The sequence below is a fragment of the Dufourea novaeangliae genome, unplaced genomic scaffold, assembly GCF_001272555.1.
Source record: "Dufourea novaeangliae isolate 0120121106 unplaced genomic scaffold, ASM127255v1 scaffold146, whole genome shotgun sequence".
Lineage (NCBI taxonomy): Eukaryota > Metazoa > Arthropoda > Insecta > Hymenoptera > Halictidae > Dufourea > Dufourea novaeangliae.
The window spans coordinates 172,115-194,900 of NW_015374023.1; the positions used below are offsets into that span (position 1 = coordinate 172,115).

At 37.4% G+C, this 22,786-nt stretch overlaps 8 protein-coding genes across 10 annotated transcripts; 3 read left to right on the plus strand and 5 right to left on the minus strand.

The window, feature by feature from the left end:
- The first annotated feature begins 81 nt into the window (after nt 1-81).
- On the plus strand, nt 82-1,657 carry LOC107189241 (nuclear inhibitor of protein phosphatase 1). Its single transcript, XM_015577725.1, has 6 exons — nt 82-154; nt 280-340; nt 429-582; nt 707-927; nt 1,003-1,206; nt 1,295-1,657. The coding sequence occupies exons 1-6, from the start codon at nt 126-128 to the stop codon at nt 1,655-1,657; spliced, it is 1,032 nt and encodes a 343-aa protein (XP_015433211.1). The 5' UTR covers nt 82-125.
- A 993-nt stretch (nt 1,658-2,650) lies between these two features.
- Nucleotides 2,651-5,861, minus strand: LOC107189243 (tubulin alpha chain-like). Its single transcript, XM_015577729.1, has 4 exons — nt 5,639-5,861; nt 4,599-4,900; nt 3,020-3,601; nt 2,651-2,890 (listed from the first exon to the last, which is right to left on the minus strand). Exons 1-4 carry the CDS (start codon nt 5,841-5,843, stop codon nt 2,651-2,653), a joined length of 1,329 nt encoding a protein of 442 aa, XP_015433215.1. The 5' UTR covers nt 5,844-5,861.
- A 1,227-nt stretch (nt 5,862-7,088) lies between these two features.
- On the plus strand, nt 7,089-12,581 carry LOC107189240 (multidrug resistance-associated protein 4). Its single transcript, XM_015577724.1, has 18 exons — nt 7,089-7,162; nt 7,235-7,345; nt 7,448-7,582; nt 7,665-7,869; nt 7,934-8,159; nt 8,230-8,386; nt 8,472-8,721; nt 8,780-8,971; nt 9,050-9,336; nt 9,418-9,601; nt 9,671-10,014; nt 10,103-10,304; nt 10,387-10,606; nt 10,700-10,930; nt 11,010-11,240; nt 11,314-11,615; nt 11,689-12,336; nt 12,424-12,581. Exons 1-18 carry the CDS (start codon nt 7,089-7,091, stop codon nt 12,505-12,507), a joined length of 4,083 nt encoding a protein of 1,360 aa, XP_015433210.1. The 3' UTR covers nt 12,508-12,581.
- Nucleotides 12,582-13,143: 562 nt separating this feature from the next.
- LOC107189192 (DNA replication complex GINS protein SLD5) lies at nt 13,144-14,063 on the minus strand. Its single transcript, XM_015577669.1, has one exon. The coding sequence runs from the start codon at nt 13,901-13,903 to the stop codon at nt 13,247-13,249; it is 657 nt and encodes a 218-aa protein (XP_015433155.1). The 5' UTR covers nt 13,904-14,063; the 3' UTR covers nt 13,144-13,246.
- Nucleotides 14,064-15,005: 942 nt separating this feature from the next.
- On the plus strand, nt 15,006-17,733 carry LOC107189190 (rhodopsin, long-wavelength). Of its 2 annotated transcripts, XM_015577666.1 has the most exons (6): nt 15,006-15,153; nt 15,386-15,720; nt 15,834-16,081; nt 16,380-16,638; nt 16,797-16,963; nt 17,036-17,733. In XM_015577666.1, the coding sequence occupies exons 2-6, from the start codon at nt 15,394-15,396 to the stop codon at nt 17,169-17,171; spliced, it is 1,137 nt and encodes a 378-aa protein (XP_015433152.1). In that variant the 5' UTR covers nt 15,006-15,153; nt 15,386-15,393; the 3' UTR covers nt 17,172-17,733. The 2 variants fall into 2 exon arrangements, with proteins under 2 accessions (XP_015433152.1, XP_015433151.1); XM_015577665.1 differs by lacking the exon at nt 15,006-15,153 and having other exon boundaries at nt 15,349-15,720.
- A 31-nt stretch (nt 17,734-17,764) lies between these two features.
- Nucleotides 17,765-19,584, minus strand: LOC107189191 (rhodopsin-like). The gene is made up of 8 exons (XM_015577667.1): nt 19,412-19,584; nt 19,082-19,320; nt 18,902-19,008; nt 18,718-18,824; nt 18,485-18,632; nt 18,306-18,416; nt 17,953-18,119; nt 17,765-17,882 (listed from the first exon to the last, which is right to left on the minus strand). Exons 1-8 carry the CDS (start codon nt 19,582-19,584, stop codon nt 17,765-17,767), a joined length of 1,170 nt encoding a protein of 389 aa, XP_015433153.1.
- Nucleotides 19,585-20,116: 532 nt separating this feature from the next.
- LOC107189193 (COMM domain-containing protein 2) lies at nt 20,117-21,225 on the minus strand. The gene is made up of 5 exons (XM_015577670.1): nt 21,029-21,225; nt 20,872-20,949; nt 20,715-20,797; nt 20,445-20,618; nt 20,117-20,365 (listed from the first exon to the last, which is right to left on the minus strand). The coding sequence occupies exons 1-5, from the start codon at nt 21,093-21,095 to the stop codon at nt 20,159-20,161; spliced, it is 609 nt and encodes a 202-aa protein (XP_015433156.1). The 5' UTR covers nt 21,096-21,225; the 3' UTR covers nt 20,117-20,158.
- A 552-nt stretch (nt 21,226-21,777) lies between these two features.
- LOC107189194 (prefoldin subunit 6) lies at nt 21,778-22,740 on the minus strand. 2 transcript variants are annotated; one of them, XM_015577672.1, is made up of 4 exons: nt 22,647-22,740; nt 22,287-22,356; nt 21,988-22,183; nt 21,778-21,907 (listed from the first exon to the last, which is right to left on the minus strand). In XM_015577672.1, the coding sequence occupies exons 2-4, from the start codon at nt 22,348-22,350 to the stop codon at nt 21,778-21,780; spliced, it is 390 nt and encodes a 129-aa protein (XP_015433158.1). In that variant the 5' UTR covers nt 22,351-22,356; nt 22,647-22,740. The 2 variants fall into 2 exon arrangements, with proteins under 2 accessions (XP_015433158.1, XP_015433157.1); XM_015577671.1 differs by having other exon boundaries at nt 22,554-22,740.
- Nucleotides 22,741-22,786: the final 46 nt, after the last annotated feature.

Genomic DNA, 22,786 nt, shown 5'->3' on the forward strand with positions numbered 1-22,786 from the left:
ATAAAGAATCGCCACGAAACATTGTCACAGTTTAGCGAAGATGACGTTCTGGCACCGCTGACATCGGATGCGATTTCTTCCTCTCCACTCAATCAAATAATACAGTAAATTACTACAAAGTGGTGATGGCTAATCATTACGAGGTGCCTAATTGGTACGTCTGTAACGTTTCCATTGTTACATCTGAACAAAAATTTAAACACTTCGGTGACGCGCAATAATATACGTCAAAGTAGATGTATGTCGAATGAAATAGTCTACGTAGGTTATGTTTTTCAGGGCAGGCAAACCACCAGTTGGATTACATTTAGATGTATTGAAAAATGACAAATTGATCCAGGTACGATGATATCATTGTATTGCATTCGATGATTAAAGAAGCAAACTATGAAGAATGAGATATAAGTGCATCGACTGTTTTGTTCCAGAAATTAATGGTTGATGAGAAAAAGTGCTATTTGTTTGGCCGTAACCAACAGTTAAATGATTTTTGTATAGATCATGCATCCTGTTCTCGTGTCCATGCAGCTCTTGTGTATCATAAACATCTGAATCGTGTGTTTCTTGTCGATTTGGGTAGCAGTAAGTGTTGTATTTCTTTTCCAAACACACAGTCCATTAGTATTATATAAGGTTTCTATTGACAGTAACTTTGTATAAAGTATGTATATACATTTTAATGTTGGAAACTTTATATATGCTTCAGCACATGGAACTTTTATTGGTAATCTAAGATTAGAAGCACACAAACCCACACAATTACCAATTGACAGTACATTTCATTTTGGAGCTTCCACCCGATATTATATTATCAGAGAAAGGCCTCAAACAGGCACAAGACCTATCATAGAGGAATTAGAAAAGTTGTCGGACGACATAGACGCCGGTGGCTTACTGGGTTTACCTGAAACAGAAACAGAACTCGATGTGCGTATCGTGCAGTCTGCATTTAAATTTGAATACTTGAATGTGCAGTACTAGTTGTATATTTTTTTTTTATAGAATTTGACAGAATTTAACACTGCACATAATAGACGCATATCAATGTTGGGTATAACAGACGACGACATTCATAAACCGACAAGAAAACGGAAAAAAAAGGGAATTACTTTTAACGACGACGAAGAAGTAATAAATCCCGAAGACGTTGACCCGTCCGTCGGAAGATTTCGAAATCTTGTCCAAACAACCGTCGTGCCCAGTAAAGTAGGAATTACAATTTTTCGTGAAACTTTTTAATTTCTTGCGATTTATACGATGTTGTTTAAAAACACTCGGTCGGTGATTATTACAGAGAATGCGTATGGAAGGAGGATTAATCTCTTTATCGGAAGATCACAATCCATTAAAGCATCTTCAACCTACGTCGACTGCGCCCCAGCTTTATCACGACTTGCCACCGGAACAGTTCACTCCTTCGTCGTTATGCCTTAATCCATTTTCAAGTGCTTTGTCATCGTTAACGTCTCGACTTGGTATTACCTTACCAAATCCGGCGCCCGAGGTAGAGATGACGCCAAATCAAATACAAACAGAAACACCGCACGTACCGGAAATATCGGGACCTACCGAAACACGAACTATGGAACCAAAAAAGAAAAAGTATGCCAAAGAGGCATGGCCAGGGAAAAAGCCCATACCAACGCTTCTGGTGTAACAGTCTCAAGAAACATATTTTTACTACATTTCTCTATGACACGGATTATAGAAATTACATATTTATAAGAGCTTGTGTATAAACGCGTCGGATGAAGTTTCAAGAAATACGTTTAGTTAATGTTACATAACTACATGTGTGTCTTGGAACCATGAACTAAATTCCGTTTTAAACATAATTGCATCACCATTGATTTCGTGGAAGTCATTCAACTCATCCTTTTGGTTTATTCTCGATCAGTCATGAAAGTCTGATTACGATTCGTATAAAATCGATTTGTAAAGATCAAAATTGTAAGTAAAAATTCCTGTAAGATAAACACACACGAATAAACAAAGAATTTTATCTAACTTTAGTATTAAGAAAATACGAATAAATATTAGGAAGGTAATGCAAAGAAGGACTTTCTTTTGTGATACAATACTTACGTTGTTGCTCCATACATATTATTTTATTTAATTTTACTGATCACGAAACACCGTCTAAGTCTGTAAACAGTGTCCTCGAAACGTGTATTTCTTACAATTAACGGTAATAATTACCGTTCGGTTACGTTAGGCGCTCGAAGAAAGTGGTCAATAATAATTGTAATCAAAGTATTTAGTGCAATCGTTACAAGTTTACTATTAATTTAAGTTTTAAGAGATTTCCGGAATTCTGAATAAACGCCGCCTGCGAAAAACAGTGTTACATACAGTTTCACGCGTTTCATTCTCTGCCAATTATAACGCAGAAGTGCTCAATTACTCAGAAACGTTGAAAACGTGTATACATTCAAATCGCATAGTTGGAAAAACACTGAAACCAGGCTGTATATTTTTTATTTCCACGATACAAAACAGTTGTATTAAAAATAAATAATTTTATTTAAAAAAAATAATAAACGAATCACAAAACATAAGCGAGGCATAGAAAAACAAAAAAAAAACAGATTTTTTACAGTACAATTTATCGTGACGGGTAGCGGGAAATTGCTGATATGCAGAGTTTCATTTAATACTCTAATGAAGCATCCGGGGTGGTTGATGATTCGAGAGCCACTTCCTCGTAATCCCGTTCGAGTGCGGCAAGATCATCGCGAGCTTCCGCAAACTCGCCCTCTTCCATACCTTCGCCGACGTACCAATGAACAAACGCCCGTTTGTGGTACATGAGATCGAACTTGTAATTCAACTTGGCCCATGCCTCTTCAATGGCAGTGGTGTTCGACAGCATCGAGACCGCTCGTTGCACCTAAACGCGTGTCAAAGGATATCGTGACGCGTTATTTCCGCGCGGATTCGAAGGAAGAACACGAGACACTTGGCTCCGTTCTTCGATCATTATATCCGTCATTAAATGTATTCACGCAATAATTGATACCTTTGCGAGGTCACCGCCGGGAACGACGGTAGGCGGGCGATAATTTATGCCGACTTTGAAGCCGGTCGGGCACCAGTCGACGAAACGTATGCAACTTTTGCCCTTCATCGCGGCGATCGCAGCATTCACGTCTTTCGGCACGACGTCGCCACGATACAAAAGACAACAGGCCATATACTTTCCTTCCCGTGGATCGCATTTCACCATTTGATTCGACGCTTCGAAGCATTCGGATGTGATTTCAGCGACCGACATACCCTCGTGGAAAGCCTTGTCGGCCGACACCACAGGGGCGTACGTAGCCAGCGGGAAATGGATTCGCGGGTACGGCACCAGATTCGTTTGAAATTCGGTCAGGTCCACGTTCAAGGCCCCGTCGAATCTCAACGAGGCTGTTATCGACGACACCACTTGACTGATAAGACGATTGAGGTTCGCGTACGAAGGCCTCTCGATGCCGAGTTTACGTCGGCAAATATCGTAGATTGCCTCATTGTCGACCATAAACGCGCAATCCGAATGCCCGATTGTGGTGTGCGTCGTCAATATTGCGTTGTATGGTTCCACAACCGCGGTGGACACCTAAACACGTTTATGCTCCGTTTAACGAATGGTCACGCGGCAATTTTGGGTGATGTAAGATACGTCTATAGAGGGTAAGTGACCCAATTACGGATGGTTTCCGTATTATAGAGGATTAGCTATATTTTTATGAATTAGAAACGTTGTATTTTCACAAGATGTCAAATAATTCTTTTTTAATGATGGTCAGTTCCTCTTTACTTCGGAGGAATTAAAACATTTTTGATTTAAACTCGTTTCTTTATTAAGTTACGTATTTTAATGTTGAATCTGACCAGTTGATAGTGATTCTTCAAACAGAAAGTCCCACATGTACAAAAGTAGATAAGTAATATGACTTTATTAAATAAAATAAGAAGAAACATATATATGAACTAAATATTATACTTTTAATAAGACACTCCATGGTAGATGCAAAGAAATATAGGTCCTTTTTGCAAGACTTTTCGCCAATTTGCTCGAAACGTGTACACAACTGGTTATCAGGGTAAATAGTTTCCTATTATTTCTTAACAAAAACAAGACCACGGAACCACTGATGTCCCCCAGATACCACATGACGCTTAAAGACGGCTTAAAGACACCTTAGACCTACAATGGGCGTCTTTAAAGCGTCATGTGCTATCTAGGCCGTAATTGTGTCACTAACCGTATACATATAGACATGTTTCGTACATCACCGCAAGCACATTAACCCCTTTAACACTAGAACTACCAAGCAAGTCAAAATGACTTGCTGATACACTCTTACAACGATAATTAGAATGTTACAACAATACATTTCCTCAGATCTTTTGTAACTTTTATTACGATACGACATTAAAAAAATTAGTTAATTTATAAATTTCTAAATTTTCAAAAGTTTGCCATATTTATCGATCGATCGAAAAAGATATGCGTTTATCGCTGGTAGTTCTAGTGTTAATATCCATTTTTATGTTCCCCACCACCGTTTAGCAATTCGAAACGGTACCGAACAACGTGTTAGTTTTCGTACTTGTGGCGCCGGATATACCGCGAACTCTAATTTGCTTTTCTTCCCGTAGTCGTCAGATAATTTTTGCATCAGCAACGAAGTGAATCCTGACCCGGTACCGCCACCGAACGAATGAAAGACGAAGAATCCCTGAAGACCGGTACACTGGTCTGTTAGCCTTCGTACTCTGTCCATCACAGAATCGATCACTTCCCTGCCGATGGAATAATGGCCGCGGGCGTAATTATTGGCGGCGTCTTCTTTTCCGGTGATCAATTGTTCCGGGTGATACAATTGCTTGTAGGGACCTATCCGTACCTCGTCTAAGGGGAAGACATGGTTCACACTTTCTTTAATATTTTTGTCCCCTTAACCTTTTCGGTTCGGACGACGAGTATACAAGTGGTCCATAGAATGCTCGCTATGGCCGAAGAACCGAGTGTATGTATAGCTTCTTCAAAAATATAGCGATGGCCATAAACGTGGCCGACCTTTAAACCATTACACTGATTCCTGGACGAGTGTTCGAAAGCTCCTCGGCACTGAACATTAAATATTTTATAAACTAATGGTCGTATACGACTGAAACAAATATCATTGGTTTCAGAATTCCAAGCTCTATCAGTGTGCTAAACCTCGTTAAAAAGTCAACGTTACTATGGGGTACCAAAGAATAACCATTCGTCAAGAATAAAAGGGCCAGAAGTGTTTCAAATCTGAAATTAGTACGCTATAAGAACTTGTTTAATTACATTAAAACGGAAAACCCGATCAGAAATTGACATCGTACGCCCCTGAACGACGGTCAAGCACTGTTTCTACAACTCAAGGGTATCGAATGACTGGATTAGGCTACCCGAAACATGTAAACTTTAGGGTTGGTCAGGTTTATGGCTATATCTTTGAAGCAGCTATACAAGTGGTCTTCGAAATGCTATTCGTATGACTTCTCTCTGGCCGTCAGGAACAACGTCGCGCTTTGATGTCGCCGTACCGAAAAGGTTAAATAATCTTCGATCTTCTTCCGGTTTAAAATCATTCACGACGGCAATTAAACTAACCGACGACCGTGGGCTCGAGGTCGACCATTACCGCGCGCGGCACCATTTTGCCGGAGCTCGTTTCATTGAAGAACGTGTTGAAACAATCGTTGGTTCCGGACACCTTGTCCGATGGCATCGTCCCATCCGGTTGTATTCCATGCTCCAGGCAGTACAGTTCCCAACACGCGTTGCCCATCTGCACGCCAGCCTGGCCCACGTGCATTGAAATACATTCACGCTGCAATGTAATACAAGAAACTCTTATCGGAGACTTGTATTTTTCAATAATTGTGTTTGAATTCTTCGTATTGTTCGATACTCAAGGATAATTCCAAGATAGTTAATAATCGTCGTTATTAGACGAATGCCATTCTAACGGTGTTTCCATGGTCAACTTAAAGGTATCTTACCATTTTGATAATATTTAGAAACGGGGTCTTGTAATACAAAGATTATTCCGAAATTTTCTTGACTCGTTAAGCCGAAAGGAAGAATTAAAAATATATTTTTTTAAGTACAAGAAATTTTGACCGGCCGTCCGCTACCCAGAGAAAAATTTATTGTCTCAATTTATAAACTGTTGCCTGGACAACACGAATCGTGTAATGAAGTTAATCGAAAGACTTGAAAACAAAAAATTGAAAATACTTGTAATCATTTTGGGAACACTTTTACATATAGCCTGCGCACACGTTAAAACTTATCGTTATAATATTAATTTGTGTAGATGCATAGATATAAATATGCCTATAATAGTACACGCAATTTCTTCTATTTCTGTTCCTGGTTTTCTAATCTACATAGTGTTATCAGTTATATCGTATACAATATTGGCAAGCTGTAATCTTACGTTACAACATGTTCTGTAATAACAATTACAGACTGTAGGCATACTGTGCAGAAATCTGCAAAAATATTCATTGAATAGGATAGGTAGATGAACAAGGTGGACAATTAAATTTAAAAATATTGTATTCGTGTTTCGATCGAAATACAATAAAACGAAACACAACGAACAAATTGTTATTTTCATCGATTCCAACGTAAGCATACATTCGTGTGCGTTTTCTTTACATAAATAAAAAAATGATTGATCTCCGAAGGTCAACGACCTTGACATTTTCGGTACATCCTATTCCATTGAGGACATATCGTGACGTATTTTGGATCTCGGAAGCCTTATGTAATTATATCGAATCGATCATGCGCGTTGTCGTGCACGTGTCGCTTTTCGTAAAGTAATTTGATAAGTTCTTTGTAATCTGTTACTGTAAGAAGTAATATCTTCACGGTCAGTCGAACGAGTCCGATCTACTCGTGACTCTTCGATGATGACTCGAAGAATTTCAACTTATTAAGGCGAGCTAGACGCTTCAGTCGGACTCGCCGACTGTTACGAATTCCTTTCGAACGGCACTTTTTGTTCTAGTACGTTTAGTTACGCTTAGTATGCCTAATAGAATCAATAATGGATGCTAGTAAGAAGTATGAGAATCCTAATCCCAAACTGTCGGCGAATTTTTTGAGTAAACTAATATTTTGGTAAGTTGCGAACAGCATTCGGAATTGTCACTGAATCCGATCGTGATTATCTAATATTTTTATTCATTCAAGGTGGTTGAAACCGTTGTTTTGGCACGGAAGAAAACATGATCTTCAAGTCAAAGATATATATAATGCCATGCCAGAGGATGTTAGTCACCATCTGGGAGATAAACTTGAAGGGTAAATATTAAACAATAGTATGTACATACATACATGATATCAGAAAAGTTGTACAAACAAAAGTCACATCTTGAGCTTTATTGATATTATCCGTGCATTTAGGAATTGGCTTAATGAAATTGGAACGGCTGAAGAAACTGGCAGAAAGCCTAAACTTTTTAATGCTTTGCAAAAAACATTTGCATGGTCATTCTGTTATTATGGAGGATGGCAGTTCTTCTTGGCAGTTGTTGTGAAGTAAACATTTCATGCTGTTGCATTACAACAGTAGTACAACATACTAGTTTCAACGATAAACAATATTACTTTCGTATTGTAGGGTTTTACAACCGTACGTGTTAGGTCTACTTATCTGGCATTTTGATCCGAGAGCAACATCCACTGCCTCAGAAGCATACAGTTATGCTTCAGTCGTTATGATTTTAGCTTTAATCGGTGCTTTAATTGTTCATCATTCAAATTTTGGTTTAATGCAAGTTGGTATGAGAATGAGAATAGCTTGCTCCTCTTTGATGTACAGAAAGGTACCAAATTATAATTTTACTTAAGCACTGTTTATCACTTTATATACATTGTTTTCATTTATAGATACTACGCTTATCAAAGTCTTCTACTAATGTCACAACCCCTGGACAGATTATAAATTTAATGTCAAACGATGTGTCTAGATTTGAACAGTTGTTTGTTATGTTACATTATATTTGGATTCTACCGATTCAAGGTGCTCTAATAACTTTCATGATTTGGGAAAGTGTGGGAATTGCTTGTCTAGCTGGTGTCTTCCTCATAAGTGTGCAAACTATACCGTTGCAAGGTATGTTAACTGTTTAATATTGTGACGTTTGGTACAGTACAACGATACAGATACTTCACTTGCCCTTTAGGATACATGGGAAAATGGATATCAAAGTTGCGATTAAAAATCGCAATTAGAACAGATGAAAGAGTGCGCTTAATGACAGAAATTATCAGTGGTATTCAAGTAATTAAAATGTATACTTGGGAAAAACCATTTGAAAAACTTGTTAGCATTGTCAGAAGGTTTGTTCCAATACTTTATAGCACCAACGACAGAATTTTCCTGTTATTAAGTATACATATATATGTATTTGTTATACTTTGCTAGTCATGAAGTGGATGTTCTTACCATTTCATCATACCTAAGAGGTTTCACATTAGCTACTTTTGTGTTCACCGAGCGATCAACATTGTATTTTACTGTTATGGCGTATGTACTTCTTGGAAACAATATATCCGCGGATAAAGTGTTTTCAATTGCCCAGTACTTTAATGTTCTTCAACTTACAATGGCCATATTATATCCAATGGCTGTATCATCCGCCGCAGAGGCTAGTGTGTCCATTAAGAGACTCGAGGTAAACATTTTATCAGCACGATCAATTAATTTTAGAACCTGAAACATATTACTTTCAGAATTTCTTGTTGTTAAAAGAGAACCGTAAGGTGAACAACTCCAAAGAAGTCACTGGAGATGGCAGTATTTTACTTAAAAGTATTACAGCATCTTGGACGGAGAATGCAATTGTAAATACGTTACACGATATTAATATTCAAATAGAATCAGGAAAACTTTATGCTGTTGTCGGTCTGGTTGGTGCTGGAAAGGTATTGCGAAAATAATTAATATCACACAGAAGTTAGTATGTAGTACCCAGTTCATGCTTCTCACGCGTTTCGTTTCAGAGTTCTTTTTTGCAGTTGATTTTAAGAGAACTGCAACAATCGGACGGAGATATTCGAGTAAACGGTAGTGTATCATATGCCAGCCAGGAGTCCTGGTTATTCTCTGGCACTGTACGCAACAATGTACTTTTTGGACAGCCTTATGATCAAAAGAAATACAATGAAGTTGTTAGAGTGTGTGCTCTCAACAAAGATTTTCAACAATTCAATTACGGCGACAAAACTTTGGTTGGAGATAGAGGCGCGTCACTCAGCGGTGGACAACGCGCAAGAATTAATTTGGCGAGGTAAGACTGAAGCTAATTAAGAGAATGTATTTCACGTCAGTATGAGTACTCTAAAAGATACATAAACAATTGTTGTAACAGGGCTGTATACAGGGACAGTGACATTTATTTGCTAGACGATCCATTATCCGCAGTAGACACCCACGTTGGAAAACACTTATTCAATGAATGTATTAAGAACTACCTTCACGATAAAACAAGGATTCTTGTCACGCATCAAGTACAATATCTGAAAAATTGTGACTATATTATTGTATTAAATAACGTAAGTACTAAAATGGTTGGTAATTCTTAGTCAACCATTAAGGTTGTACCATTATGATTTTGATTTTAGGGTAAAATTGAATTTGACGGTACGTTTGCAGAACTTAAAAATATGAAACTAGACTTCTTAAGTATGCTTTCGACGGAAGAGGAGAAACCAGACACAGTAACCGTACAAACCGGTGAAAATCATACGTCGCCCGATATATCTCTTAATTCCGGCAATTCTAAAGACGATGATGAAGCAGAGCCACAAGAAACGGAAGAATTAATGGGCAAAGGGAACATTTCAAAATCGCTTTATTGGCAATATTTCCGAGCCGGTGGATCGATTCTAATGATCTTAGGTTTTCTTGTCGCTTTAATTTTAGGACAGTTAGGAAGTAGTGGTAGCGATTATTTCGTTGCATATTGGTTAGCGTTTGAATATACATTTTCTACTTACAACCGGAATTATGTTTGTACATTTTAATCTTATCTTCTTTATGTTTCGTTTTCTTAGGACAAAGCAAGAAGAAATGCACGTCAAAAATAATATTAATCACACGTTACAAATATTTACACAAAATACTACCTCACCTCGTACGCTTATGGAAGATGCAAATGCACTGATTAACGGAACGCTTAATTCAGGCATAGATAACTTCAACGAAACGGTCTCGGAATTATTAATAAGCTCAGACAACAGTAGTTTTGATAACAGTGTGGGTAACTTCAGTCACTTATTCCACAGTTTACTAATCAGCAATTACTGTCATTGTTATCGTCGTGTGTTTAAATTTTCAGTCATGGATTATTAACACGGGACCGCGTAACCAGTATTTCCTCGATTATGCCACTGCCTTATGGATTTACGGAGGTTTAATTCTTGCGAGTATAATCATGACCTCGGTTAGAAATATCATATTTTACAAAATATGTATGAATTCCAGTAGAAATCTTCATAATCTTATGTTCTCATCTTTACTGAAAGCACCGATGCTGTTTTTTGATACGCATCCCTCTGGTAGATGTCAAATAATACTGTGTAGTACACTGATAATTTGCTTAACAGCTAAACAATGTTAGTAGTATACGATAATATAATGCTGAATTTCAGGTCGTATTCTAAATCGTTTTTCAAAAGACGTTGGAGCAGTTGATGAAATTTTACCGAGAACAATGATCGAGTCCATTCAGATATTCGCTGTAATGGTTGGGATTCTAGCTCAAGTACTTATCATTAATTGGTGGACTGTATTCCCGATGCTTATCATGGGTTTCTTATATTGGCAAATACGAAATATTTATCTTAACACTGCACAAGATATGAAACGTTTCGAAGGAACGAGTAAGAACGTCACATTGTTTCAATAATGTTTAATTTTATTCTTTCACGCAGCATCATTAATAATAATTTAAATTTTCAGCGAAAAGTCCTGTGTTCTCGCACGTTAGCTCTTCGTTATTAGGTTTAAGTACAATTCGTTCATCCTCGGCCCAAGATATGGTCCGTAAGGAATTTGATATTCATCAAGATCTTCATACCAGCGCCTATTACTTGACTATCGCTACAAGTACCGCTTTCGGAGTCGCACTGGATATTGTTTCCCTTTGTTTCATTGCCTTCATTATATACAGCTTCATTGTAATTGACGATGGTAATTTATTATTGGATAATTTTCTTGGTATTTTCGGTCGGTATGCGATGAAACTTACGTTTCTTTTATCCAGGAAATATATTCGCGGGAAACGTTGGTTTGGCCATATCGCAAGTGTTGATTTTATGCGGAATGCTTCAACATGGAATGCGACAAACTGCGGAGACAATAGCACAGATGACCAGCGTAGAACGAATTTTACAATTTACACAACTCGATAAAGAGGGACCATTTGAAAGCGAGCCTAACAAAAAGCCATCGGTGCAGTGGCCTTCGAAAGGAGAAATTCGTTTCGATCAGTTGTCTTTGTGCTACGACGATTTAGCGCCTTCTGTCCTTAAAAACTTAACTTTCCTTATCAAAGCCGGTGAAAAGGTGATTTCTCAATGCTTGCAAGTATTCGAGACATCGTGTAACTGAAATTATCTATAAAATTCTCATCTCTCAGGTAGGAATAGTTGGTCGTACTGGCGCAGGCAAAACTTCGCTGATATCAGCTCTATTCAGATTAGCTAAATTGGAAGGCAAAATTTGTATAGATGATTTGGATACGAAACAAATAGGTCTACATGACTTGAGAAAAAAAATCTCTATTATCCCGCAAGAACCAATATTGTTCTCGGCGACGCTTCGTGATAATTTGGATCCGTTTCATAATTACGACGACGCTACACTTTGGGCCGCCCTTGAAGATGTGGAATTGAAATCGAGCGTATCGACCCTCGATTATTTCGTTGAACAAGGAGGAAGTAATTTCAGCGTGGGCCAACGACAGTTACTTTGTCTAGCAAGAGCAATCATAAGGAACAACAAGATTCTTCTTCTTGACGAGGCTACCGCTAACGTAGACCCTACGACTGATGCCTTGATACAAAAAACTATCAGACAAAACTTCAAGGACTGCACAGTATTAACTATAGCACACAGATTAAACACAATAATGGATAGCGATAAAGTCCTAGTAATGGATCGTGGGCAAGTGGTTGAGTTTGATCATCCGTACATTCTGCTTCAAAATGAACAGGGACATTTCACCAGCATGTTGAAAGAAACTGGAAAAGTGATGTTTGAGCAACTGAGGAAAGTCGCAGAAGAGGTACGACGAACATATTTCTACCATTTAGTGATTTATTTCTTAAAACTTTTGAATTGGAATTTCGAAAGGTTCTAATTCTATTTTCAGGCGTACAACGATACTTTTACACAAACAGAATACCAATTGCATCCATTGGGGCTCAATGGAAATACTATTGTAAACGGCAAATAAGTGAACATTGATGTACTTATTATAGGAAAGTACTTACTATCCGTTGCAACTACTTTTACGATTAATCTATTTGTCCAGAGATTTGTAGTTATTGCAACGACAAGCATATTATTTCCGCGTAGGTTATACAAACATACGCGGCGTACAGTACTTAATGCAACAGATGATCTTATCTTTTGTATTATTTTGACAATTGCCAAAGTTGTTCCTACTCATGAAACAATACGGGTTCATACTACATTGTGATACAGTAACATTTTGAGAAAGAAGGCACAGGTAAAAAGTATATTATTCTATATATGCTGTACACAGCACAAAGCACATTATTACAGTACTTTGTACATTTATACTTAATATTTTTTGAGCGATTTTCATTACAAAATATATTCCACATATTCTGCTTTGGAAAAATAATTCTATGCATGTATTTTTATGAACATTATATAATGTTACAAAGAAATTTTTAAATATTATGTACACTATAGTGTGAGTGCCTCAAACATTTTAATAAATTATATACACAAGTACCTAAATTGTTTACCAGCATCCTTTGCATACCATATAGATGCCATATACAATTGAATAATAAAATTACAATTATATTTGGAAAAATTCTAACAAAAGTATTTTCTCCTGTGCATGATCATTCGCAAAACTTTATTATAAAATGTCTATAAAAAACTCTTTTACCCTTTTATGTATATCATTCGATTAATTATAGAACTTTGTGTCCCAAATGTTAAATTAATTGTACTGCACCGCTTTTAACTAAATCCGCGACAGCACTGTATTGTATAATGTGTTGTGAACCTGACACAAAATCTATTTCTTCGTCCATTAATCCAGGCAACACAATCCCATCGATTCTCTGGTTGGCCCTTAAAAATACATATGCCTGCATGTTAGGCTTGACGGTCAGTCTGTTAACTTCAAATGTTTGGAAATTGCCAGGCATATGTTGCAAAGCAAGCGTTCTGAAGAGAGTCTCAATACTGGCAAGAAACTCCTTAGCGAAATGCAATTCTGCAGTTGTTAGATAACATTCTTCCGGTGATCTGTTAGCCTCCTGGGAAAGAATATGAATAGCGTGCTTTTCAATCTTTTCTAATCGAGCCCTAAGATAACTGGATATCACGAACTTGATCCTGTCCAGTTCCATTCTATGAATCATCAGTCTTAGGTCCCCCTTGTCTAACCTCTTCATGTTCTCCTCCATATGTGTAATCTGTTGCAGCATACAATCGACAAGATCGGCCTGATGGGGTAAAATTTCAGGAGCGAATTTCTCGTTTAGCCAAGCTTCTTCTATCGCCAACAAAGCACTCTGAGCCGTTAATTCTTCTACTTCTTGCTCCCCGTCCGTAGCCCCTAATCGCGCTTCCGGATCGTCTTCCATGTTTAACGGTTTTCTTCGACAAAATACTGATCTATTTGTGACGCACTTTATAAAATAATTTCAAACTGTTGCGTATCGTCACGTAAATCCGTAGGTGAACGCAACAAATTTTCGCATCGATAGAATCATTCAACAGCAGTTCACGGAAAATCGTTGTGACGGCTTGTCAGCTTGTCACGTGACTGGAGTCGGTATTTCTTGCCATTTAAATTTCACCCGCGAATGAAACGTATTTTAAACACATTTTCCTTTCACATGGCCTGTACAGTTTTTGTTGCAAACTTCCTAATACTCTGTGTGTTTTAAACGACAAAGTTGAAACGATTAAAATGTATTTTCTATAAATTCAAGGACAGTTCTATCAGAGCCGGAAGCGTGCGTTGTTCTTGAAAGAACTATATTGTCCCGTAATGTACTATAATTTTTAATGCATCTTATTAATGGTGCTACTGTGATAATAGTTAATGGTATATCATAGTCGTGACGTAAATAGACCTATAGAGAATTTTTTAGTTGTTTCCAGAGAATCATGAAATTCTATTGAAGTGTCTTGGAGAGCTAAATTGCAAAAGTATACGCACACGTTATTATAATAATAGCTCCCTAAAACCATATAAAAGTTTAAACCTGAATAAAATTTACAGATACGCTGAAATTACAAAAACAAGTTAAATCCTCGAATCAGTAAGTACTTGTTTTTCTTTCGACCACGATAGACAAGACAAGAAAGTCACAATGGATGCGGCCATGTTTGTCAGAGTGCGTGAAAGCGGATAAGTAAAGATGAAGGTGGTTGAAGGTGGTTGAAGGTGGTTGGGAGGTGGTTACGGACGATCGAGCAGAATACAACGAAGAAAGATGTAAGAGATTCAAAGGATAGGGTGATCCGGCGTGTTCTATTCCTATTTTAGCCTAATAAGGCTTCTGTGTGCGGGACTGAAGATACACCAAGGTATTCTTAAATCCTCGTTAACTTAATAAAGACCATCTTAAGACTGTTTGTCGACTTAGATCGTGACAACATATAGAAAACGAGTGGCAAGGGTACATATGGCAGGGTCGAGCTAAGACCTCGATGCATATATAAACGGAGGTCGAACGACGTAGAGACGAGTCGCATCCAACAGTGGTCCTAACAACAGCAAACCTTCCGTAAAATTTCAAGAATCGCGTGCCTAAACGAAAACAAAGCCCGAAACGTGTACTTGGATTAGTTTGTGTTAGCACGATTTTCTCCAAGTAGCCAAAAGGTGAGGAACCGAGAGGACCGGTGATCGGTGTTTCGTTCGTTTCCAGTGCTCCCCGGCAATGTACTACATATTTTAACGACTAATTGGACTCGAGTTGTTCGCGCAAGAGTGTAACTACGTACGGTTCTCTATCGATGAAGTTCACCGTTCGATTTCATAGTAGCCGAATACCGTAGAGAAGTGAAAAGGGGGGAAATGTGATATCAAAGTGGTACCGCTTGTATGTTCACAGATTTCGGAATGTCGATCGTCTCGGGGCCCAAATACGAAGCCTATTGGTCAGGCCAGGCTTCAAAGTATGGAAATCAGACAGTGGCGGACAAGGTTCCAACGGATATGATGCATCTAATCGACGCTCACTGGTATCAGTTCCCGCCGTTAAATCCTTTATGGCACGGGATTCTTGGCATGGTCATCGGAATACTTGGTTTGATCTCCGTAAGCGGGAACGGCATGGTCGTATACATATTTCTTTCGACGAAAAGTCTTCGCACGCCGAGCAATATGTTTGTCATCAACCTCGCCATCAGTGACTTCCTCATGATGTTTTGCATGTCTCCGCCCATGGTGCGTGAACAACAATATATCCGGTTTATTATCGGATGCTCGCTAAAGGGGGGATTAAATATATCAGTTCCATCTGACAGTTACGAAATGTGCAACGTTCCTTTGTCCGATAGATAATCAATTGCTATTACGAGACATGGGTGCTCGGACCTCTCTTTTGTGAAATCTACGCGATGTTGGGCTCCTTGTACGGATGTACCTCCATATGGACAATGACATTGATCGCATTCGACAGATACAACGTGATCGTCAAAGGTTTAGCTGGTAAGCCGCTGACCATTAACGGAGCTCTTCTCCGTATACTGGGTGCATGGCTCTTCTCTTTGATATGGACGGTCGCGCCTGTGTTAGGCTGGAATCGGTAATTGTGCATTAATTTCGTCCAACGATCGCGTACACCCACGAGCAAACTCGGGAAAAAGTGACGTAGGGGAAGGGCCTCCTATCACTCGGTATCGGGAATTACTAAAATTTATGTGAAATTAACATTCGATTTAACATTTATTTCAGTACTCGAAATAACTTTAACAAGTGGTAGGACATTTTTCTTCTACGCCACTTTTTCCCCTAGCGGAAGCCGAGTTTGCTCGCGAGGGTACCTATTGCCGTATATGTGTACTTTTCATCCCCTTGAATCACGCGTATACATTTCTCGTCAGATACGTACCAGAGGGTAACATGACCGCATGTGGCACCGATTACTTCAGCAGAGACATAGTATCCGTCTCTTATCTGGTTCTCTACAGCCTTTGGGTATATTTCGTCCCGTTGTTCCTCATAATTTACAGTTACTGGTTCATCATCCAAGCGGTCGCTGCTCACGAGAAGAATATGCGCGAGCAAGCCAAGAAAATGAACGTAGCTTCTCTACGAACGACCGACGGTCAAAACACCAGCGCCGAATGCAAACTCGCAAAGGTAGCATATACTATCCCAGATAGCACGTGACGCCTTGAAGACGACTTAAAGATGCCTTAGACGTAAAATAGGCGTCTTTAAGGCGTCATGTGCTTTCTGGGTATACGTCCGAACCATCGGAAATTAAATCATCTATATCGATATCTTGATGATTCCAGGTTGCTCTCATGACGATCTCCTTGTGGTTCATGGCTTGGACTCCGTATCTAGTCATCAATTTCGCCGGTATATTCAATCTCCTTAAAATTAGTCCGCTCTTCACCATCTGGGGCTCTCTCTTCGCTAAAGCCAACGCTGTTTACAATCCGATTGTCTATGGAATTAGGTACGTGCGTACTGATCTTGGACAGGAATGTATACCTGAAATCGAATTATTACGTCTTCTATATCTTTCCAGCCATCCGAAATATCGAGCGGCCCTGTTTCAAAAGTTCCCATCGCTGGCGTGCGCCGCCGCGCCAGCAGCAACGGATGCGACATCTACTGTTTCCGGTACCACCACTGTTGCCGATTCTGAGAAAGCGAATGCGTAAAACAGCCACGTTTCTGCGTGAAATATCTTATGCAACACGCATGTTTTCACTTACCGAGCCGTGACAGAAAAGGTCATAATCGATCCCAGATTAATCAACACTAGGATTAATGATGATGCTGAGTTTAATTACAGACACGAATTGTAAATATTAACGCCGGTTGTCGTGTTAAGAAATCTTTTTGTACGAGTTACGGAAACACCGGATGTTCGGGTTGGAAAGAAAATGAATAGAATCGAATGGGTTCGGAAGAGAGAAACCGTCATCAAACAGGCGCGCATCCATCTCGATGTTAACACTCCGAGTATATACGCGGTATATGGAATTGTTCCAACATGCGGCAACAAATGAGCAATCTTTTAATTCTCCATGATCGATGAACGTGTGATTCCCATTAGCACCACAATGGCGAATCATTTAGCATCGAGACATGGGTAACGATTGAAATTTTGTACATTTCACGCCGCGGCAATATACATGGTCACTTTGGTATAGCAGGTACTAGAGCTCTATATGTTTACCAGTTTAGTAAGCATGTATCATACTATCGCGAAATATGATGAGAGCGTCGAGAACTCCCAGTTCTCAATGTCCTAAGAGTTTCCGGTAGCCTCCGATGCTTTCTCCCCTCCACCAGCACCCGGTTCCTCTGTCGAACCACACACAAGAAACGGTAGTTTCTCCTTCAACGCGGCTCTGTACTTTGGATGGCTGCACAGTAAATTTTGTTATTAACACTGGTAATATTGATACAAGGTTATCCTATTTAGACGGTGCTTACCTGATCCCGTAAACGATCGGATTGTATATTGCGTTCGCTTTCGCGAACAACGATCCCCAAATAGTGAACAGAGGAGTGATCAGAGTACGATTGAATATTCCGATATAATTGATCACAAGGTAAGGCGTCCAGGCCATAAACCATAACGAAATTGTTGTTAATGCTACCTATGAGAAGTTAGCATCGAGTTAGAATTGATTTTTATATCGATTACTTACAATCGAGTCCCAAATAGCACATGACGCCTCGAAGACGTCCAGTTTACGGCTACTTTAGGTCTAAGGCGCCTTTAAGCCGTCTTTAAAGCGTCATTAGGCGTCATGTGCTATCTGAATACGGAGTAAAAGTAACACCTTTGCTAATTTTGCTTCAGCACTGGCACCCTGATTCTCTCCGGATCTTAAAGATGCAACGTTCATTTTCTTTGCTTGCTCTCTCATTGCTTTCTCATGTGCCGCAACAGTCTGTTCGAACAAAGGTATATTGTATAGACACAAGAATGACTAAAAGTGCACAATTAACGTGTATTTACCGAGACAATAAAGTAATAGCTGTATATAATCGTGAACAATGGTGTGTAATACACAAAGACAGAGTAGATTAAAATGTACGACTTGGAGGACCAATCTAACGTGAGATAATCTGTCCCGCATGCAGTCATGTTACCTTCTGGAACATACCTAACCAGCACGTGTCATGTGTTATAATTACGTGTTTACCATTAATTTCATGTGGAAAAGGTAAATTTCCTAATTCGTGTATTACCTATTCCATCCTACCATGGGTGCAATCGTCCATAATAGACCAAACATCCATATACCCAGTATTTGAAGTATAGCTCTTTTTATAGTAAGAGGCGTTCCAGACATACCCTAAGAATAATTCTATCTATAATAGCATTATTTCCATTTGTAACTGTGAATTATCTACAGATATTTTATATTTATACCTTCACTATAACGTTGTATCTATCTAGAGCAATGGCTGTCATTGTCCAAATAGAGGCACAGCCACACAATGAACCGACCATCGCGTAAATATCGCACATTAAAGTTCCTGAATGAAAAAGTATTTTTTTTAAATTAAGAACGTTGTCTATTACGTTTGTTGATAAGATTTTGGTTCTTACCCAGCACCCATGTTTCATAGAAACAACAAATTACCATAGGGGGACACATGAAACCCATCATCACGAAATCAGAAAATGCCAAATTTACTACAAGCAGATTGCTTGGTGTCCTTAGCGAAGGCGTCATTATAAACACATAAACTACTACACCATTACCACACCAACCTATAATGCCCAATATAATCATAACGAAGCCCAAAATTTTATGCCACAGTGGATGTAACGGAGGAAATTGGTACCTATTTTTAAAAGAAAATATTAAAATATCCTGAATGAACATAAGATAAATTGAGACACGGAAGCACTTTAAATAACAATTGAAGTATTTACCAATACGGATCAACTAAGTGTAACATTTCTTCAGGTACTTTACTGACAACTGTTTGATTGCCAAAATGCATCCACTGTCTCGCAAACTGTGGTCCCATAGCAGTTGTTAAGGTAAAATTTGGTGAAGTTAAAGCTTCAACTGATAAAGAGGTAGTCATATTGTAAGTATCCATTAAGGCAACTACCACCAGTTCTTGAGGATACACATATATAATTTTAAACAGTATATTTGAAAAATATAATAAGAAGATTAATGCTGTCCACATAATAATACATACTCTTAAATTAATATAACAAAATTTTGTAAAAGGAAAGTTCACAAAGAATAATACTTAAATTTACACATTGACACAATTTTATAAAGAACATTCCTTATGTACATCTGAGCGCAGCAACTGCAGGTGTGCAAGCACCATCCTTCTTTTATATCTATTCTATGAGGTGAGATCCAATAAAGTCATCCAATAAAATATTCAAATGAATCCACCGACTGTTCTATTAAATGCACTTATATCACTTTTGTAAGTGTTAATATGGCATAACGTATAAAAAGTACTGTCAGCTAGAATCTACAGTAATCTAATCAATGTGAATCATTGCCTATGCCCATATGAATCGAACTTACATGATCAATTTAAATAAAAATAGTGCACTAATGTAAAACTAGAACTAAACTAAGCTTGTCTGATAGCATTTTATATAATTTATTGTGTGAAATGTAATTATACAATGCAACCACTATAAACATCATTTGATCATTCTTGTAAGTCTACGAATATGTTGACTATGACCCTCTTGGAGTGCCTCTTCTAATTCCTGTGTAATGTGTAGCAAATTGTTAGGGTCTGTTTGAAGCAACACATGTTCAATACTGTCGTCTTTGTCTGTATTTTTTATGGACAAATCCAAAGTAATTAGGGGAGCAACTTGTCTTAATAATGATCTTGATGCAAGCTGTAAAAAATATAGATTCCATTAAATATTTAAACCTGATTCTGTAATTATAACAGTAAAAAATGTAATAACACTGCACCTGTATTTCAAATCTCCATTCCATATCATGATATTCTGGTAATTTAAATCCAATATTTGTAAGTGTATCTAATATTTCATCTTTTTTAACATCATATAATTTACTTAAGATTGTTTCTTGATCTTCTGAAAACCCCAAAGCTATTACAGAATCTCTAAAGTCTTCAGAACTCAACTGTAAAGTATTAGAACATTATTAAAAATTTTAACATCAGATTAAATGCTACTTTACGCTTATAAGATACATTTAATCTTTTAATCATAGTATTACTTTGTATCTGCAACTCTCCAATAACAAATTAACAAGTCCTTCCACTGAATTCTTAATTATGTTTGCTTCCACCTCCAATTTTTCTAGAACGAAAGTAAAAGATAAGTTGAAAGAAATATTCGTTTGAACGTCAAAATCTATTTTTCTGTTTACTAACGGGCGGCTGCATTATATAATTTAATGTTTGGTCCTTTTTGTAAGTAATCTAGGGCCAATTTGCAAAAATCCTGCAAAACTAGAAAAATAAATAAATTAATTAATATTACCCTTGCATATAGATAAAAGTAACGAAAGACTATAGTAATTGCACATACCTTGGGGCGTGTGTTCTGTAAGAAGCAAGACATGTTTCTTGTGATCTGGTTTTAATGTTAAAAGCATTTTTATTTCGTTTTATTAAAAATATATATACGGACAATAGTTAATTGTTTCGCATTTTTTTGTTGAAAACCAGTTCAAAACAAGATATTTCTCGTTTCTATCAGTAGAAAGCGGCAGATCTGCCGCCATATTTATTATCACGCATTATCACGTTACGAAATATGAAAGATTTGTTCATTGATAAATAGACCATGTCTTTGAGCACATCATGCAAAAAATATTGCAAAGCCTGTATTTTATTATACATGACATCTTTCATTTATCTAATTATACAGACTTTGTATTCATTGATTTATTTCCCAATATTGATAGGTTATATAGATGATTATTAAATCTTTTTTGCGACTTTATTTCCCTATACTTTAATTGTTAGAGTTCTCTGCGAGTTTCGGTGTACAGTGTAGGATAAAAATACATAGCAATAACATTTATTAATGAAGAGGGTAGGTTTCAATATTATAACTATCAATTTATTCCTTACATTTTAAATGCAAAAAGACATAAAATACATACAGTGCAATTTTCCAGTAATAATAATAATTTATTTTGCAATCAAGTGATTTTTCTTGATTGAACCTATCCAGAAACAAGAATGACAGTCACTTTCCAATGACTTCATTCTTATATGATATTGTTACAACAGGTGATGACACTGTTATTGCTTAGGAGTTCATGTACAAAATTAAGCTTTTGGTTGATTAAGTGATGCTTTTATCTGTGCCTGTTGAAACATCTGTTGATATTTCTCTAAGGTTTCTTGATGCATGTCTTGTTTTTTGTCTAATGAAGCGATTAATTCCTCCACTCGTTTTCTACATTTTTAAAAAACCTATTATTAGTGGTTGAACCTCATATATATACATATATGTTTCTTAAAAGTAGATTAACATACAATTCAGAGGAAATATATTCCATACGCTTGGAAACATTTTGCTTTGCCTCTTCTAAATCCTGTTTTATAAGAACTGGTCCTATCAACTTAAAAACATCGTCTTGTGATTTCAGAAGATCCAATTCCTTCTTAACTGCAATATTTTCATTTAACTGCCCATCTAACTGCTGCCTTTGACTCAGAGCTTTGTGGTAATCTGATAAAAACAGAATCTACATGTAACAGGACAGTCAATTAATTATAATTGTATAATATATTACAAAGAATATATGTTATACGTAAAAGAAACTGTAAGCTACCTCTTTCAACTTGTTTGTATTTGTCCATTTCAGTCTTTAAATTCATTTGAATTTCTTCCGTCATATTAGTCTATAAAAAGGAAATTATAAATTAAATAATGGTATTCGAATAAAGGTTATACGATTAAAATTGTGACCGCATTTTAAATATAAATATTTGCGATACGTATTAAAATCATTGGACGAATATACGGAATTTTCTGAAGGAAAACACACAGATATAATAACTTCTGGAAACCTGATCATTTCATTTTAACACTATCGTACCATGTTAAAAGATCAATGTCCCTTATAACAAGCTCTTAAACCAACTGCATTCAAATATCTTTTACTGAGCTACGAAGTGTTGAGAAATCTTACACACGGATACTCGGTCTAATTAAATTTTACTATTTCTCTTCTTCAATCAGCTTTGCTACGAACTCTTTCGAACTTTGACTCACTTTGACTAACTTTAAATATTATACCGCTACAAAGGGACCATGTAAATTTAAATATAT